This window comes from Cyclopterus lumpus, chromosome 9 (assembly GCF_009769545.1).
Source record: "Cyclopterus lumpus isolate fCycLum1 chromosome 9, fCycLum1.pri, whole genome shotgun sequence".
Classification (NCBI taxonomy): domain Eukaryota; kingdom Metazoa; phylum Chordata; class Actinopteri; order Perciformes; family Cyclopteridae; genus Cyclopterus; species Cyclopterus lumpus.
Window position 1 is genome coordinate 17,042,407 of NC_046974.1, and position 19,319 is coordinate 17,061,725.

The window sequence follows — 19,319 nt, forward strand, 5'->3', positions numbered from 1 at the left end:
GATTTATTAATCCATTTTGAATGTTTTAGATCATGTACATCGAGTGTAGCTATTTCCAAAGATAAGAAGCAAAACAGTACCCAGAAATGATCTGTAATTGAGTCAGTATTCCGGGTGGAAACCAGCATGAAACAAAGGAGGGAACACATACAAAAAAGAATCTGGGTGGAAATAAATGTAGCATAATTAGAAAGAAAGATAATTGTTTCCATAAAAATGTGTATTTACATAATCCCAGACAATCTTTTAGGTACACCTACACAATAAACAATGATCTTGCTATATGTACTGTGTTAAAAAAGAAAGAAAGAAGGTGCGATGAGTAACACCAAGACTGTTCTGGCTCTTTCAGGCTCTAACAAACACCTGAGACAGCTGTCCTAATAATAAAAACATAATAACGTATAAACTACAATGGACTGTATCATTTGAAACAATTTTCTTCAATTTTTCTTTAAACCAAAACTGTCCGATAAAGCAGGGCAGCCCTCGTAGCTCTGGACCTTAAATGGGATCTAAAGGATGAATTCAGTATGTTGCTCTTGGGACCCAGGCTCACAGTCTCTCATTAGATAGGCCATGAGAAGTCCACTGTTGACCCAAAACAAAATAGCTAACACAATAAAGAGTTGATATAACATGATTGGCTGTCCTTTCAATCATGAGTAAAGCCAAATGTTTGGTTGTGGAAAAGGCAGAAGTAAAAAAGGATTCACTGATACCAATAATGGCTCAGACAAGAACAACTGGACTCCATGCATACACTTATCATTTCATCAACCTGTAAGTGTGTGGGTCCTATTGTTAGAATAATATGACTAACAACTGCTGTGTAACTCTCCAGTTTGTTAAAGGCGTGTGTATGGTACAGATGATCGAACAGTTAGTGGGTACAATGTAAAGGACGCCTGTACAACACAATGTAATCCAACTGCAATACAATGTGTGGAGTGTATGGCATGTATATTATTGCATTCTATATCTTTAGGCCATCTTCACAACATCAATCCAAAACAATACCGCCACAAAAATGTCCACATAATCATATTTGCTGGACTGCATAGGCCTACAGGTGTTATTGTTTGTCACAGCTGTGGTCATCATGCCATCACAAAAGTGCACAAAACCATGACTCGTATTCCTAGAAAATCCTGTATTGTCATTATAATGTCACATTTAGCCTATTCTGACACAAAAAACGAGTTTAAGTGTAATTATCCCCTATCACGGCCGCAGCTCCTCCATTCATAAACATGTTCTTTTCCACAGGTTGGAGTATGAATACTTGTGTGGCGTTTGTTTGACGTGACACTCCCTCCTTGCCGATGGAAGGCCGACGTCACCCTGCCAGCGGAGGAGAGGATGGCCTCTGTCATAAAAACACATGAAGAGAAGTGAGGAAAAGGAGAAGATTGGCCGTGGGGAAATGATGGCGTCTCCTTTCTTCTCGCACCACCGCTGGTGAGCCTTTGGAGACGAGCCTGGACACATTTCAGAGGCGACATCGACCGCTCTGGCTCAAATGGGATGCTATGCGCGGATTTCTTGGCTTTTGTGAGCAGACGGAGAGAGATAACTGTACTGTATCCCAGCCTATCGGATCGGAGTGAGAGTCCGCCATATTCCGCCTCACCACGCCCGGGAGTCGAGCCGCTGGGAAATAAACGGACCGCTTTATTCATGGTTTCACCACATTGCCATCAGCCGCGGACGGTAACGTAAACACGGGGCGGGGGGTGGGGGTGGGGGGTCGTGTTGATTGGAAAACAACAACACCGAAGACTTTGAAGTGAGTGCGGCCGGACGCGAATAATGCTTGACGAGATCCCACAGAGCAGGAAGATGCGTCTTAAAGGGATCTGTTGCTCATTTTGAGAAGGAAAAAGCAGATTACACCAATTAGGATCGCACGGATATTCAACTCAAACCGCCTTGGACACTATTTTGAAGCTGTTGAAACGGGGGCCGCCGGGGGGTGGGTGGCTCAATAATATCAAATGTTCCTTTCCACCACAATGTGTGCGCTGTTGTAAAAAAAAAAAAGGCGTACACGCGTTAATTCACCGCAAGTGGGCCTGCACGAGGACGTTATTTGGCATTCGCAGGCCTCTGCTTCTTTTCTTTTTTTCCACCACCGAAACTGAAATCGGAATGAACCAGTAAGAGGGGAAAAAGGCGAGAAAAAACAACAACAACAACAAACAGGAGCGAGAATGACCCTGGAATCCATAATGGCGTGTTGCCTCAGCGAGGAGGCGAAAGAAGCGAGGCGGATCAACGACGAGATCGAAAGGCAGCTCCGCCGGGATAAGAGGGACGCACGCCGGGAACTGAAACTGTTGCTTCTCGGTAAGCTTGGCAGGGCCCCTTGAGTGGGGGCTGGGGGGGGGGGGGCGCCTGACAGACGCACAGCCCAAATTCCTCACACCCCAAAAAAAATAAGCACCTTTTGTCGGGCAGTGGGTGGGAGTGTAATAATAATAATGGGGCTTCCCACCTGAGAGAGAGAGAGAGAGAGAGAGAGAGAGAGAGAGAGAGTCCAGGTGGGGAGCTTATATCACAGGTGTCGGTCTGTGGCGCGAGGTTGGAAGGCGTGTGTGGCGGTGTGCTCATGCATACAGCTTTTTATAAATATACATTTGACTAATCCTCAAACAAATCGAATCATCAATCAAAATCATCAGAGACATGATGACTTGAAATAGACTGCCATCAATTCTTAAAACGTTAACATTATCTTATTTGTACCTTTATTACCGGTGTTTTTATTTTTTATTTTACAGTGTTGGGCTGTGATATGAGGTGGGTGTTAATCCTGTCAAGAAGTATTTGTCACACTGGGAAATTTGAAGTAAACAAGTCATCTACTCACCATCACTCATTCGATTTGCAAAAAAAAAAAGCCCATTAGTTGTGATGACCGTGGTTGTGGAGAGCGGAGCCAGAACCCTTTCTCCCCGATCCGGTGCCCTCTCTCTCAGTCCCTTTAAACATGAAGTGGAAGATCAGGCTGGGAGTTAAGATCCCATCATCCAGAATATACTTTCTGAAGAAGGCATGCAAGGTTTTTGTCTCTTTAGTGACGTTTTAAGAGAGGTTGAAGGTCTCCTTTGCCATCCTGTTGGTACAAATGATGAAATGAATCCCCCTTAACAGGATTTGAACGGGCTGACTGCCACCTCCCTTGTTAACGGGACACATATTTGTGTTGTTGTTGTTTTCCTCTAATCTCTTTTAATACCCAACAATTCGCCTATTGTGCAAAAGCTTAAACAGCCACTGACCCAAACCAAAAAATTACGATGTTTAAGTCTGAGGCCGTAACTGTATTCCTCGTGTTTATTCAATAGTCACGACTCTTGTGATTTGATTTGACCAAATGAATGATTATGATTAATGTCCAATATGTATATTTTGTGTAGTAGCTGCTTATCAGTGGGCTCTATCAATACAGTGTTATGTTTCAGTGGTTTAGTAGCATGCCTCTAATGACAGGATGCTTACAATTAATGTCTTTGAACATTGAGTTGCAGGGAATATATACGATCCATTAAGTAGCAGAATAAAAAGTTTCCAGTAATGGTGGCCCATTTGTGTGACCTCACACCAACATGCTGGTGGCTGAGCTCACAAAACAATTATGGCTCAATCAACCTTTTTTTCTTTCTCTCTCTCAGTAAGATTAGAGCTCATTAAATACCAGCTTATGCAGTGCTTTAAATTCACAGTGAAAGTGTTTGTGTTTTCATACACACTCCACCGCTCCTTCTCTACTAGTTAACCAGCTGTGCATCTATATGGCTCCATTTGCTATCTGTGTATTGTGGGTTTTCAAACTCACTAATTGCTCAACGTCCCGTGGGACCGAGCACAAAACCTGCCGTTGTGTTGAGAACTTTTCCAACACACACACACACACGCACACACACACACACACACACACACACACACACACAGTGTAAAGCCAGCTAATGAGTCAGAGACACTAAAGGATTCACTAAGATTGGTGACTCAGGATGAGTTCCGCTAAAATCGATGTCCGAATGAGGCGGGGCATCTTAGCAAGAACCAGCTGCTGAAATTGATCTCTTACAGCATGAAGATAAACGCATTAACAAACAAACTAAATCACTGTTATAGTACATTAGAACAGCTCGAACCTCTCAGTGTTTACAAGGAAAGGAAATACAGCAACATCTTTTTTTAAATTTAATTCATTTTGTTTTGACAAAAAATCCCAAATGTGCCTCAGAGGGCGTTTCCTCACCTTTCTATGCTCAAAACAGCCTGTTAACCAACAGGGCCAACAGCTTTCCCACACAATGTACTGTGCCAACTAATAACTCTGATAATTGCTGTATTGCATGGCTAAAAAACGTCATTACTGGTCTTATTATAGTGCCACCTGTGCTTTACTTGCTACGAGAAGTCAAAATGTCTGCTGTGAAAACGTCTGACTCATTTGGGAACAATAAGGCTTGCCGTTAACAAGACTTATTCCCAAAAGAAAACAAACGTGCTAGCCGGGGTAGGACGTCACATACGATGATGTTTTATTACGTTAATCAGAAGATGTGTTGATCATAGTTGGTCACAACACACAAACGTACATGTTGTCAGAGTAAAGTGGAGCATAATAACATCAAGATCCAGACAAGATCTTAGATTTTGACATATTTCTGTGAGCGAAATGAGACTTAATGAGAGAAGCCAGCAAAAATCGAGTAGGTGCCGTGTGCATGTTTACACACAAGTGAAGTCTCTTGTTGTCCAATCAAAGCTCATTGAGTGTTCGGCTCCTCTTCTGGAGGTTGGCGGCTTAGAGGGCACTCATGGTTGAGATAAAGAAGAGCACTTCTCCTTCACTTGCCAAACCTTCTGAGATGTGCAGGCGGTGGGGGGCATTTAGTACACACCAATGTGGATTTGGTCGGCAAGACATTATGAGGGCAATTCCATGTTACATATTAATAAATTAGGCATACTCCTAGAATTAGATTGCTCTGTCCTTCTTTGTTTTTGATGAGTGAACTTCTCTTTAGGTCTGGAGAAATGTAAAGCGGCGGAGGGAAGCAGGTAGAAGGAGGCTGCGTTACATTAGCTGAGATTCCAAACCTGTGCAGTCATGGGAAGTTCAAGATGAATGAAGAAGAGAGGAAAGCAGCAGCTGAGCCTAGGAATGGTGACATAGTGGCTGGAGACCAGAGGGAAATTGAGAATTATTTGTGTTGTTATTTTATTGTTCATTTAGCACATTAGCCTCAAATTGTGTATATTTTGTTGCTGGCCATCCTCCTGATGTATATTTTACGAGTGATTTTCTACCTTACAGGCTACCAACCTTTCAGGTGGTTTTATACAAAATGACTTTCAGAAGATAGCCCCATATTAATCATATTAAATATGTTCTCATCTTCAGGTTGAGTTCATCTTATAGTTGTAACAAGATACGTTATTGGAGCTTGTTTTGGTGAGATATAAAGGCTGCTCTGACATTTAAAACTAGCTGTGATCATCCACTAAATCCCCTTAATCCTTAGTATGACGCCCATGTTTGTGTGTGTGTGGATCATGAATACAACGGTTTTACAATGAAGGATAACTACTGAAAGAGCACATGCATACATCCTATGATGGTTATTATTATTTGTTCAAAGTTAGTGAAAGATTGAACTGAGAGATTGTTTTATTCCACCAAACCTATTTAAATACATTTGAACCAGATGAACTACCTCTATTGTCACCTGTACTGAAATAAGAATGATTTATTTTCACTAGAGTTAATTAGTCCATCAATAAATTAAAAAAATCAACCTTTTTGATTATCGTTGGCTTGGTTGCTAGTAAAGTTTAAATGTAAATGTGTCACAATTGTCTGACATGTTATTGTCAAAATTATTAATCGAGTTAAAAGACCTGGAGATTTATGTAAATGGCAAAATAATTTATAGTGGGTGCCCTTGATTTTTACCCGTAGGATATAGTACAGCGCATAGTACGTACTTTCTTGTTGCAATCCTTTATGTATTGCATGCATCAGATTTCTATTTATTTAGCATTGAAATCTGAAATGTCTGTTTTCAGTCGGAAGGGTTAACGTGAATAATTATCAGGCTTGTCTACATTTGCTAAATTGATTAGAAACTGCTCAGTGACAAAAGTGGCACAGCCCAGCGCCGATCCTCAAGAGACCGTTGGACCTAGTTCTGACGCCTGTCCCCCTTTACACACTCACACATGCTCACAGAAAAGGAAGTGAACAAAGTAGTTTTGTCGCCTTTTTCTTTGGTTTTATTTCAATTTCATAGTCCTTTTAAGCCAAACCAAGTTAACCTAACAAAGTACCTGCGTTGCTTAAACCCAATAAAGTAGTTTTGTAGCATTTATGTTATGTTTTGTTCGTTAACCACAGTTAACACTTTAAAACTGCGACTATTTAGTCGTGAGGGAAATGTTTTCCCTTCTAATCGTAGTTTGAGTGCACTTTAGCTGTATGTGAACATCATTTTGAAGGACACACACAGTGTGCACTGATAGATAACTTGTAAAATCAGTTCAGCATTACAACGCATTTAATCTGAACTTTTGACATTTGCAAAAGTGTTGATGGACTCAATCAGTGTCAGCTGCTTTTATCGGACAAATGAAAGCTGTTGGTTCTTTTTCAAGGCTACGACTCAACCGCAGCATTTAACAAGCTTTTAACAAGCTTTTAACAAACACATGGTTGTAATTATGAGAGGAAGCACTAAAGACATCATATGATTATTGTATGAATGCAGCCAAGTTAACAGCGCAGCGATACAAGGTGCAGAATTATGAGTAAGCTTGATCAAAAATGATTCACTTCCACTATAGCAAATAGCAAAGCAGTTACATTCTTAACCGAGTATTTGCATTTTCTACAATACAATCTAGGTCTTGTGTGACATTGACATGATCAAAATCTTTTTTTTTATCAAATTCCTGTTTTGTCTTGAGATTTTCTCTTGCTGGCCTAAGGCTGCCTTGGTGTCACCAACACTAAATATGTTTCGACACCCACAGGAGTGAGTTTCTTTATGAAATTGAAAACGAAAACATGCTCCTCAGATCCAAGAACAGAGTTGTCAACTTTCACTTTATAAAAGCGAGAAAACTCAAAATCATGTCTATGTCATTGAAATGGAGAGGAGCACAATTCATGGTTGAGAGCGTAACGTTCTTGCCAATATCTACGAATGTTATTGGATTCAAATTCTATTGTCACCATAGGAAAGTGTTCATAATCAGATCAATCTGAATGAACCAATACGGTGTTCTCTAGATCTGACTACTATACGGATACTACAGACTGTAGTTAAAGACTAAAACATGTGTTCAAGTAAACGTGGAACAATGGCCTCCCTGTGCTCTGTGTTCTCTCCTTGAGGGGATGCTTTGCTCTCAGTGGTGAATTAATTTCCTCTTCTTCGCTCATGCATTTTTTATTATGATGATCGAGCATCATACCGGTGTTCTTGCATCCTTTGGCTTAAAAAATCTGCTGCAGTGCAAAGCCAATAATGACGCTTCATTAGGCGCTATGTTTGTTCTCCCATCTAAAGTTTGGACAGCGTAGGTTGTGAATCGTTGGCCTCTCACAGTCAACTTTGAAATGTCCAGAGTGTTACACGAGTGATTGAGTGCACCAGACACCACAGAGCAGCCTGCCTTCTTTTTTTGTCCCTCCTTTACTGCTACTGAGTTGGACCATGTTAACGAGTCCTGGGGCGAATCAGACGCGCTCACTTCAAAGATGTGACTTCGAGCCATTCACACCAACCTGAGACCTCAGGGTTAATCCTGGGTCACTGCATTGGTTTGAAAGGTGACTCAGCAGCCTCCAATGGCCGGCACACACTCACACTCTGTCTCTTTTTCTTTCTCATTGTCTCTTGTTGGTGCTATAGAGAAGATCCATTAGGACCCAGATGTGGTCAAACAATCCTGGAAATCTTTGGAGCAATTGTTGGCCTCAATTTTGAATATATATTTGTTTCTCGTTATGCATCCAGCTGTTGGCTATACGATGTTGCAGAATCTTCTAATGCTATCTAACCTAGGGTAACCTGTATAAAAGTATTGTCTCATAAATTAAGTTTATTCTGTGAGGATTGTTTTCTTGAATGGGTGAATCCCCACAAGAAACCTTCACAAGTAGAAGTCAAGTGTCTTGAAATACATTACATTCCAATTTTGTAACATCAAACTCACTTACAGCATCTCAGCGCCAATTTCTCAGGCCAGGCATGTCAAAATGAAAGGCAACTATAACATAAACTTTTTAAATTCATGGATGAACTTCTGAGCCGCTCACGTTCCTCTTCTTGAACGGCCACGAGGAGATCAGAACTGTGTCGCAGAAGAGCAACCCAGATCCCGTGTGCCATTCAAATCCAGAACCCACTTGCATTTCATTAACGTTTTTTTTTTAGATTTCTCATTGTTCTACTTTGTCTGTTTGAAAAATAGATTGTGTCTATTTTTAGGGCGCATGCCGTGAGGCATTAACTCTTGTTGCACAGCCTGCAACAACTATGACTTGTCATTGAGGTTAATGTAATACTTCATTATAGGTGGGCAGAGTGTGTGGTTTGGTGCTACAAGGTAAAGTGCACCAAAGGATAACGCACCGATTACAGTGTGAACAATGTCGTATATTTAGCTTGAATGTATTATGTTAGAATAAATTAGCAACAGCTTTTGTGTGCATGGTAGCATTTCCTCTCTGCTTCATGCACCTTTTGACATGAATTTGTATTTTGAAGGGTTACGTGCTGGGCTCAAGATCACTTCAAAAGTGTTTGGTTATTACTGCCTTTCATGCTCATTCCAGGCTTCTAAACTGGCAACCCTACAATATTACTCTAGAGGTTATGGTATTTCAGTGCTAGTTTAGTCTTTAGCTTGGTTTTGTGTGCTCTGTCTGTGTTGTGGGCCCGCAGTAGGGAGGCTAATGTGGCTAACATTGAGTTTATATTATACAATATCAAGGAGTGCAACACTTCCAGACTTTTATAACAGAAACTTTAGGCCACACTGAAGTACACATCTCTTGGCCACTGAAATGCAAAACACACACATCAATCCTTCCTGCCAAAGTTATTCAAGAGTTGGTGGTGAGGTGAAGTTAGACCTTTCAGTTGGTCTGCCAAGATGCTCAATGAAGCAGAGAGGAATCACACCCCCGGCTCTTCACACACAAATAGTCCCTGTCACCACTGAGAGGAGAGCGATGTTGTTCTTGGTCTGCCACCAGACCAAGCAAACAGGCTGAGAGGAAAGTAGCCAGCGCATGATATTAGATGTGTGACTGACTGAGGGAGCCGAGTACATATAGTGTATGTATATGCATGTGTTGTACATCTGTGTGTATTATGTGTGCAAATGTTTCTTACCAGACAGGATGTTGTAATGGCTCAAATGATGTGTAAAAAGCATTGTTTAGAGTGATAAACCCAAAGAGAATTATCACTCAACTCTATGCAGCCTTTTAGCCGATCATGCCTACATTATTCATGGCTGTCTTCTATTGCACAACTATTTTTATGATAATCCAACTTGTGTTTATGTTGTTGCTGGTTTTTGTTTTGATCATAGAGGTCCAGGAAAGTCAAAAATGACTAAATATCCTTCTAAGGAACATGAATGCTGACACAAGACAGTCCATGTGTTGTCTGGTTAAACATAAGAACACGGTGCAAACCTACAGAATAATCATCTTCAATGTATTTTGTTCCCTTTCCCTGTGTTTTTTTCCAGGCACTGGAGAAAGTGGGAAGAGCACGTTCATCAAACAGATGAGGATTATCCACGGCACCGGTTACTCTGACGAGGACAAAAGGGGTTTCACCAAACTGGTCTACCAGAACATCTACACAGCCATGCAGGCCATGATCCAAGCCGCAGAGACGCTCAGGGTCCCCTACAAATATGAGCACAACAAGGTAAATGAGATCTATTCACCATAAGTCATTTCAAATTCCTCAACTGAAATGACGACAGTTGTGAAGGGTGAGTAAAACGGCTCTAGAAAGTGGCCCCAGCGTCCTTGTATATTTTTAGATTGCTGTCTATCTTATTTGGAACAGCCATCCTTAATCGTTTCCGGTCCTTTATGACACTTCCTGTGTCCTTAAAACGCTCCATCTGTGCTCCTGTGTGTGTTTGTATTTGCGTGTGTGTTTCAGTACACTCAAATACACGAGTGCATATACAGTAACACAAATACATAAGAGAGAACTGCCCTCAGCTACTCTTATCAGGACTGCAGCAGGTCATTTCCCCCACTAGTTCAGTAATCATAGCTTTGGGAGCTGATACCGTAACCTCTCACTCGCAGTTTATTCCATGAGAATGACAAATGAAACGCAGTGGAGCATCATTACCTCTGCAACCCTTTTTTATAACTCAGACCATGTGAGGTGACAGCTGACTACCCTGCTTCAGCTCATTCCTGTCTGGCCACAGTTCAGTCAGACATTGCTTGCTGAAGGGTTTGGTAGAGATTTGGTCACGAGGGGTTAATACATTTCGTCGTTTTCAGTGTGATATCCTAAAGTCAGATCATAATCTTGGGATAAGTATCAGGACCCAGTAAGAGTTTTATTGCACTGACAAAAGGGGTATACAAATGTAGAAGGTGATATTTGATATTGTGGAACTATTAGAAATGCTTTTTGGTCACATTTTATCAGCATTGCCATGTCTATAAATCAACAAGTAGACCAGTCGCCATTGGCTCTAATCAGTTTTATTAAAGGAGGGACTTCCTTCATTGTTAATAGATTAATTATTGTGCTGTGCAGAACATTTGATTGCACATCATAAGTTAGATGTTTTTTTTTAACAAAACCTAGTTTTGTATTTCTGAGTACGGTAATCATAAGCCGATCTTATTGGCAGATTACCGATGTCGCTACATGTTGGTTGCATTTTTATGTTGACAGTTTTATTTTACAGCTTTTAGTTGTCACACTTTTATCTTTTAAACATTGAGTTTTTGTGAAAGAACAGGTTCACACTGTCAGCATTGAGATTTTAAAGCAGCGCGACTTCTCTGCTGTTGTGGTGGATCACAGTGTCCATGTTAGCCGTTGCTTCCCGTCCCACATTTGCATGCACATGAAGAATGAAACTGAATGTGCTCTTTCGGCCCAGACATTTCTCCATTGGTTTACCCACTTTGAACTCAATACAAACCAAGCAAATCCCTCAAATATTATCATATAATACTACGTCTTGCTATACAGATATTCCAGTTTACCACCAGCTCCTTCATACTTTATAATCTAGTATCTGGACTAAACAAAGGGCTGTTGTGGGTTTAGTGTGCACATCAAGGTTTTGTATGAGACATTCAGTACTTAGAATAGTAGTATTGTGCTATGATCGTACCACCAACAACAACGTTTATGATCAAATTAAAGTTATGTGTACAACAGAACCACTGACTGCCTTTCAACATCCTTCTGCTCTCATATATACGTAAGGCTAAAATGGGAAGTATTATACCTCTGACAAAGGAGTTCACTGACATCGCAAAGGAAGTGAAAATGAAACATTTCTATTACGTTTATACTGGCTGTCTGGGCACTGATAATGTCATGATCTGACCTGTAGGCTAATCGAGCCATGAAAGTAGTATCTACTGGATACCTGTTTTGTCTTCTATGTCATCTTACTTGTTTATTATACAATATTCTGTTTGGTTATTATTTATAATTAGTGCAGTATGCAAAAGAGGAACAGTTTCACATTCAGGTACACGTTGATGTCTTGTCATAGTTTTAAGGGATCTGGGGCAGCAAAACTTTCCTCTTAATAGCCCCGATGGGATTGAGCTTCTGATAGTGTGCCTGTGGGTGTGAAGTCATTTCTGTATATAGAATATGTTGAGTGAGTGAGAAAAATAACCAGTGATAATTAGGACTGCATAATCTATATATTGATTGTTTTTCATCATTGGGGGTGGCTGTGGCTTAGGGGGTAGAGTGGAGTCCTCCTATAATCACAAGGTTGTCTGTTCGATTCCTGGCTCCGGCTCTAGGTGCTTTACAACAGGTCGCGGCTCCTCAAAGGTTAAATGCAGAGGTCAAATGTCTTGTATGTAACGATAAAATAAAGTTTATAGCCACTGTGTTTTTAGATGATCAAAAAAGCTTGAGGTTTTGATAAATTAAGTATTATGTTTTGCATAGTGTGGGTAAATAAGATGTGTCTCCGTAAGTCATGGCAGTTATTCTCTTTGTTTCTTCACTCCAGGGCAACGCAAACATTGTGAGAGAGGTGGACGTAGAAAAGGTCAGCATGTTAAAGAATCCTTATGTAGATGCAATCAAGAGCTTATGGAATGACCCAGGCATCCAGGAGTGCTACGATCGAAGGAGGGAATACCAACTCTCAGACTCCACTAAATAGTGAGTAGACGGGGGGGAGGGACAATACAGATATCAAAACCAGACTTCTAAACTCTGGAGTGGAGTATGAATTGAACTTGAGGCTTATAAGGAGTCTCGGGGAAGACGTTTTTTGGAAAATGTTTAGACAAGCAGGCAAAATGGTTATATTTTGGATGGTTCCCGTGATGACAAATACTCACCCTGGTTCATTTCTTCTCTCGGCGACTGTAGTTACCTGAATGCGTTGGACCGGATCGCTGAGCCAGCCTACCTTCCCACACAGCAGGATGTGTTGAGGGTTCGAGTCCCCACCACGGGCATCATTGAGTATCCCTTTGACCTGCAGAGTGTCATATTCAGGTGAGGAAAGAAACATATTCAGGATCAGAAAACATACATAACATTGTCTGCACAACACAGACTGTATATATAGACATCAATATATATCTATAGATATATTATTTTTAACCCAAACAATGATGTTTTCCTATTCAGTCATGTGTCTGCCTAAACCCCTCAAAATGTGTCGAGAAGAGATTCACACAGATTTGCAAACATTTTGCTCATCGTGGCTGTTTTCTCTCTCCTGGATGCTGCTGCTGTCACAGGATGGTGGATGTCGGAGGTCAGAGGTCGGAGAGAAGGAAGTGGATCCACTGCTTTGAGAACGTCACATCCATCATGTTCCTGGTGGCGCTCAGCGAGTACGACCAAGTTTTGGTGGAATCGGACAATGAGGTGAATGATAAAAACATGCTTTAATCTAAAAGTAAGCTGAATAACCACACTAAGTTATTACATTCAAAACGTGTGTGATGCTTAGTTTCACATGGTCAAACCAACGTCATCCATTTAAACGCTTTATTATTTCATGTGATGTTGAAGATGAGCTGGCTCTGAAGATGAAGATATATTCCTTATTTAAAACAATGGAAATCAGACTCTCCTCCGCCTTTTTTTCCCTAGGGAAGCATTTGTAAACGATCAGCCAGCTGATTTGATTACCACCTCGGGCCACATCTCCTTCTTAAGAGGACATAGCATGTGTGTCCGCCTGTTAAAATATATTAATGAGCAGGTGTGTGTTCATACTTGTGTGTACTCTGTATTTGCGCCCTTGTATTTAGCTTTCTTTGTTACCTGCAAACTGCAGAAAGAGGAGAAGACTGACCAGCTGCATGTCCTCTGTATGCCAACGTCACTAGATTAGTTTTTACAATATACAGGAGATATTCTGTTTGGCACTCTAAATACACTGCAGTGTTAGCGATGTGATTTCTAAGGCTTGCTTTCAGAACGGTTGTTTTGTTCAATTAAATACGGAAATTAAGTACAAGGGAGAAATTAAAGTCTCGAAGGCAATATGGCCGCCTACCTCCCATTGTTACTGCTCTCCCTCTGGTGCAGTAAAACGTTTATTAAAGTCTGTACTTAATGATTATGAAAAACGGTGGTTTAATTAAGTCTCTCTCTCTCTCTCTCTCTCTCTCACTCACACATTCACACACTCTCTGTAGAACCGAATGGAGGAGAGCAAAGCCCTGTTTAGGACAATTATCACATACCCCTGGTTCCAAAACTCCTCAGTCATTCTCTTCCTCAACAAGAAGGACCTGTTAGAGGAGAAGATCATGTACTCTCATCTAGTGGACTACTTCCCAGAGTATGACGGTGAGTAACATCAGCATCGAGTCAACTCTGTCCAGCTCCAACAGCAAACATCTAAGCCAGGCACACAGCTCTTCTCAGTTGCTGCTAGTTTGCACACCCTCACAGATCTTCTTGCCAATTTTAAATTGATGGCAGTGTTTTTGAAACACCAACACTCTCGGACATGGGCTAAGGGTAACTTATTCTGAAAGTTATGTTGTGTGACTTTTGTATTATTGGTAATTTGATGTTATGAGTAACACAGAATGTCAATCAGCCTTAAGAATAGTATTGGACAATACCGAGTCTATATATCAGTTTGTCTTGGTCAATGATATCCTGTATTATGGCAGCAAACACAACACCTAAATAGCAACATTGTCGTATTTGGATTAAACTTATTGGTACTCACTGTGATGAAAGAAACTGGCGAGTGCATTCACGGAGCCTCGTCTTCCCTTCTCCAGGCCCCCAGAGGGATGCCCAAGCAGGCCGAGAGTTTATCCTCAAGATGTTTGTGGACCTGAATCCAGACAGCGATAAGATCATCTACTCTCACTTCACCTGTGCCACTGACACAGAGAATATCCGCTTCGTCTTCGCTGCCGTCAAAGACACCATCCTGCAGCTCAACCTGAAGGAGTACAACCTGGTGTAGAGCGGAGCGGGGCTACCAACAGGAGGCCCTCAGCACACACTGACTGACGCAATCTGTGAAAATATGGATCATATACTCACACATGAAAAGATACTCGGAACGAGAAAAAATCTAATGGTTGCATAATACTAATTTCTTTTCCATTTGTTGATCTTTTGGTCCTCAAGTGTTGAGCAAAGTAAATTGTATCTAGCTATTTAAGGAGTTGTTGAAATAAGGGGGGGGGGGTGCTGTTGAATATGTACAGCAACAATGCTCATTTTGCGCATTGTGAAGTTTTTTTATTTAAATTGTTTTGCTTTTTGACAGAAAAAAATTAACTTCTTTGTCCGCTTGAGGTTAGGTTTGGGGGCTCAGTGAGTTACATCAGAGCCAATGAGCTCCCTGCCTCCTGCCTTTTTATAACAAGAAGAACAAACTAGTTTTCTTACCTTTTCTTGCCCCCGTAACTGTCGGGTCATTCTGAAGCTTCGTCCTGGGTGTTTTACCTGTTAGCACAACAGGAAATGATGTAACATCTCTAATTGACAGCTTCCATTCTCCTTCAAAGGACTGGTTGGCAAGTCTCTTGTTGAATCGGTATAAACTGTGATTTTTTTAATTATTTCATATTGATTTGGTATTTATTGACTGAAATCATTATCATTATTATTTGTATTATTTACTTTGGTACCATCCGATGATGTGAGACTATGGAGGTACATTCTCCACATTTTGGGGGGACATAGCCCGAGTCTTCCCAGTCTAGTTCTCCAGCAGCGACGTAACCATGAAGGTGAGAACTTTGAGAGGAACCGGCTTTTGAAATGCTTTCTGAGCTTTGAGCGGCTCGGCGAGGAGGCACATGCTCTGTCAGGTCACGGAAATCATGATGTCGCTGATGTTGCTTTACACAGACTGAAGGGAATTGAGGGGATAGTGTATGAGACCATGTTGTTAAATTATGTTCAGCTGTGCCACATTAACACTTTTTATTATGGTAATTTGTATATTTATTGCGAAATGCCAAAACAACTCGAGCACCATGTACTCCACCTTGCGCTGTTTGCTGCTTCAATTAAACCAAAAGTGTTGAGGACAGGAAAAGAGCAGGTCTAATGAATGAAGACTTTACTTATTTATCAACTCCTGCGAGTATTCAACTAAGTCAATGCCCCCCCCCCCCCCAAGCTGTCTTGACTGTTGTAGTTCAATGGCAGTGGAGAATACATTTGGCTAATTCCTACATAAAAGGACACAGTGTTGATGTTTGGTTTGTACTAAAGTAGGCCCTTCTTCTTTCTAATTGGCAATTCCCTTATTCCCTGTTACTTTAAGTATTTTTTGTAACAACTTGTAACAAGCCTGTAATTTACATTTATTGAGGCATAGTGCAATTATAAATGCTATAATCATTGTACATACATCGTTCTATATATATATATATATATATGGCAGAATCTTTGTTGGCTTTGTAATCATAACTTTTTTGGCAGATTGAATGTGCGGTGTTGAAAATATGTATCTATGTAATTGTATTGTACGTCAAATGGCAAATTCATTTCAAGAAATAATGTTATTTACATGTTTGTTTTTGTTTCTTGTTTTTGAAGAGGAGAATGTACATTTGTTGTCTTGCTAGTTTTGTTTCTCAGCAATGAGACATTGTTCAGCATCAGAACGACATTAACAGAAATATCATTATCTAAAAACACATGATCGGTATGCCAGTACTTACAGTAGCCAGTTTGTTAAATGTACTTTTATATGGGGAACAACTGCAGACTGAATCCAATCTACAGGGCTAATTGTAATAGTTTAGTTCTTAACTGGCTTCAGAACCAGAGCACTCATCATATAGGTGTAATCACGTCACTCATTGATTCTTTTATATTTAACTTAATCACACACTGTCTCAATAAGTATTTATTAACTTTGAGATTTCGTAGTGTACCGCACACCTTGTGATCCTGGGCACTCCCCACTCCACTACCTTAGTATGTTTTATTTAACAAGTACTGCTAGAACGGGGTGGATGGCAGGCAGGTTAAGTGTTGCTTTGGCTCAGATTTTGTACAAAACATCCTGTTACGGATGTATTTTTCTGATTGTTTGTGCTATGAGATGCCATCAACCTTACCACCTCAACTGAAACTCCACCCCAATAGAAACTCAGTATCGTCAGTGTGTACACAAAAAAAGACTCAACAATTTGGCCTAATTAGGATGGTACATTCACAGGTGCTTTTATATTTGTTGTTGTTTTTTACTTTGTTTCAATCTTGAATGCCACCATTTCATTAAAATGTACAGTATTATTTTAGACTTTATTTATGAAATGACAACATAATAGACAAAAACACAACAGTTCACATGTACATATTGCCTTATTGAGTAAGCTGTGCCTCTGAAGTCTCGTGCAAGGCACCTGTGTTTTTATGAGAAGTGAAGCTAGTGCAACCAATAATGTCCCATTGTGCAGCTGGAGGAGTGTTTGGTTCTTGCTTGGTGGTCTCTCTTTGTTATTCTGTGCTATAAGACGCCCTGGGAACAGCTTTGAAGTGCAGCTAATATAAAAGCATTACAGGATGTAAGAACGTCATGAGTGAATTGAAATCTGAACACACCTTATTGATTTCATAATATTGTCGCATCAGATTAATGTCTTAAAAACTCACGCCACAGTGCATTATAATGCATTAAACAGCCTGATGTGACTGCATTTATACAACATATCATCAGGATCTGTGGTATGTGACACAGTCTGGACTCTAATCCACCACCAGCCACCTGTGGAGTTGTTTTTTTTTGTTGCCACATTTGGCTGTGGTTTGGCATCTAGCAGCCACTTTGGCAGGCAACCAGCCCTCCCTCAGAGGTCCTGTTGTTTTCACATATTTCAGTTGGCGGGCAAAATTTCTTACAAGGATGATTGATTTTGGCAGGCAACGCCCGCTTCAACAAGTTAATTTCCAGCCCGATTCCCAGTGAGAGCTGAGTAAATCTTACAATAACCACTTCTCAAGAGCAGGGCCTCATAGGAAAAAAAATTGGGGGCCAATTTGTCACACATTTACCTGGATGCTAAAAACGGTGTTAATGTGATTCTGCTCGTTGCCAGAGGAGAAGTTTCGAAGATGGACTATAGTTTCAACTTATCAGTGTTGATGGTCACTTGTTGTAGAGTTGCAGTAATCAGTAACTTGTGTCCCTGCTGTGATAAAGTGCTTATTTACACTGTCGCTGCTGCTTAAAGGGAATCCTTGTTTAAACAATTCACACTGCATTCAACCCAGTGAGCAGAGATTGCCTGGCCCTGTTTGTGAGCTTCAAAGACTAATAAAAAGATGAAAAAACAGACTAAGTACTTGCTATTTATTGTTTTGGTTTTGGTTTTGTACATCATTGTCTTGGCAAAAATACAAATGATAATTTGATAATTTGGTTCAATAAATACGAGCCACAGAGGACTGTTTCCAAGCCTTGTGAATGACACATTGACATCATTACATGGGAGTTGTATTCAGGCTGGATTTCCCTTTTGAGAGACACCAGCTGGTGTTGACAGTTTGAAATCTCTGCTGCTGATTTCATGTTGTACGTTAATGAGCAGCGTTACGTATACAGTACATTAAGGACTGCGTCATTTAGAAAGAAGAACATAAACTGCTCTTTTACTCTCATACGCATCATCTGATTGCTTTCATCCTGAAGATATGACGTTTAATGACTAATGTTGAAACAGTGCTAGTATGATGATCTCCAATCATAATAGTCTAAAAATGGTTCCTATTCCATGCAATCCATCCACGTTTCTGAATGAAATGCCAAGTTTCTATTTAAATGTGTGTCGACTGTGATTTTCATGGTGATTTCAGCTATCATTTCTACAATGTGGCTAATTTAATGCCTCTGAATCTATATATCTCAGTCCCCACCATATTACCAGCCAGATTCCTTAATATTACGATTCCTTAGTTGTATTTTAACTCCAATTTGTATTACAAACCTCTGTCAAGCACTGCAAATGTAGTTAAAGTTAACAGATATTTGATTCTTGTGAAGTTGAATCATATAGGCCGATGGTAAGCTCCGCCCTCAGAAGATAATTGTCTACATTTTCAGCTTATTATAATGGTTGATTTATATTTATTTAAATGCTCAAGAAAAAAGAACAGACAGGCAACAAAATACTTTGAGAAAAATAAGACAATTTAGCAGGCAGGGAGACAATTTTGTTTCCCTGCCGCCATAAATAAAGTTTATTTAGATGCAAGACGTTTTTTTATTATAAATTAAGGCAACAACTTATCACATTTCATAAAATCCGTGGCTTTTTATATCCTTGAAGGATCGGTGTTACGGTCTAAATGATCTCTTCCAGAAAATAAATTGGTGATAATATGGTGATTGTTTCTCTCCTTTGTCTAAACAAGATTAAAAGTGTTGAAAATACAAAATGTCTCATTAAAGCCCACGGCATAGACACGGCTGGCCTTCCTGACCCCTAGTGGCCATTCAGGAGCATTGCAGTGTCAGAAGCACGTTCCCTCTTCCTGTGGAGCTGTGAAACTATGGAGGAAGCCGCACGCACTTAACTCCTTGCAATA

At 40.4% G+C, this 19,319-nt stretch overlaps 1 protein-coding gene across 1 annotated transcript; it reads left to right on the top strand.

Annotated features, from left to right (window-relative positions):
• The first annotated feature begins 1,294 nt into the window (after nucleotides 1-1,294).
• LOC117736126 (guanine nucleotide-binding protein G(q) subunit alpha) lies at nucleotides 1,295-18,069 on the top strand. The gene is made up of 7 exons (XM_034541221.1): nucleotides 1,295-2,349; nucleotides 9,784-9,968; nucleotides 12,286-12,440; nucleotides 12,654-12,782; nucleotides 13,031-13,160; nucleotides 13,940-14,093; nucleotides 14,540-18,069. Exons 1-7 carry the CDS (start codon nucleotides 2,214-2,216, stop codon nucleotides 14,728-14,730), a joined length of 1,080 nt encoding a protein of 359 aa, XP_034397112.1. The 5' UTR covers nucleotides 1,295-2,213; the 3' UTR covers nucleotides 14,731-18,069.
• Nucleotides 18,070-19,319: the final 1,250 nt, after the last annotated feature.

Excerpts from the sequence above, each read along its gene's own strand:
- LOC117736126 (XM_034541221.1), top strand. The coding sequence starts at position 2,214 with ATGACCCTGGAATCCATAATGGCGTGTTGCCTCAGCGAGGAGGCGAAA. Across the intron at positions 12,441-12,653 it reads CTCTCAGACTCCACTAAATA|TTACCTGAATGCGTTGGACC; the intron begins GTGAGTAGACGG and ends CGGCGACTGTAG. Across the intron at positions 14,094-14,539 it reads CTACTTCCCAGAGTATGACG|GCCCCCAGAGGGATGCCCAA; the intron begins GTGAGTAACATC and ends TCCCTTCTCCAG.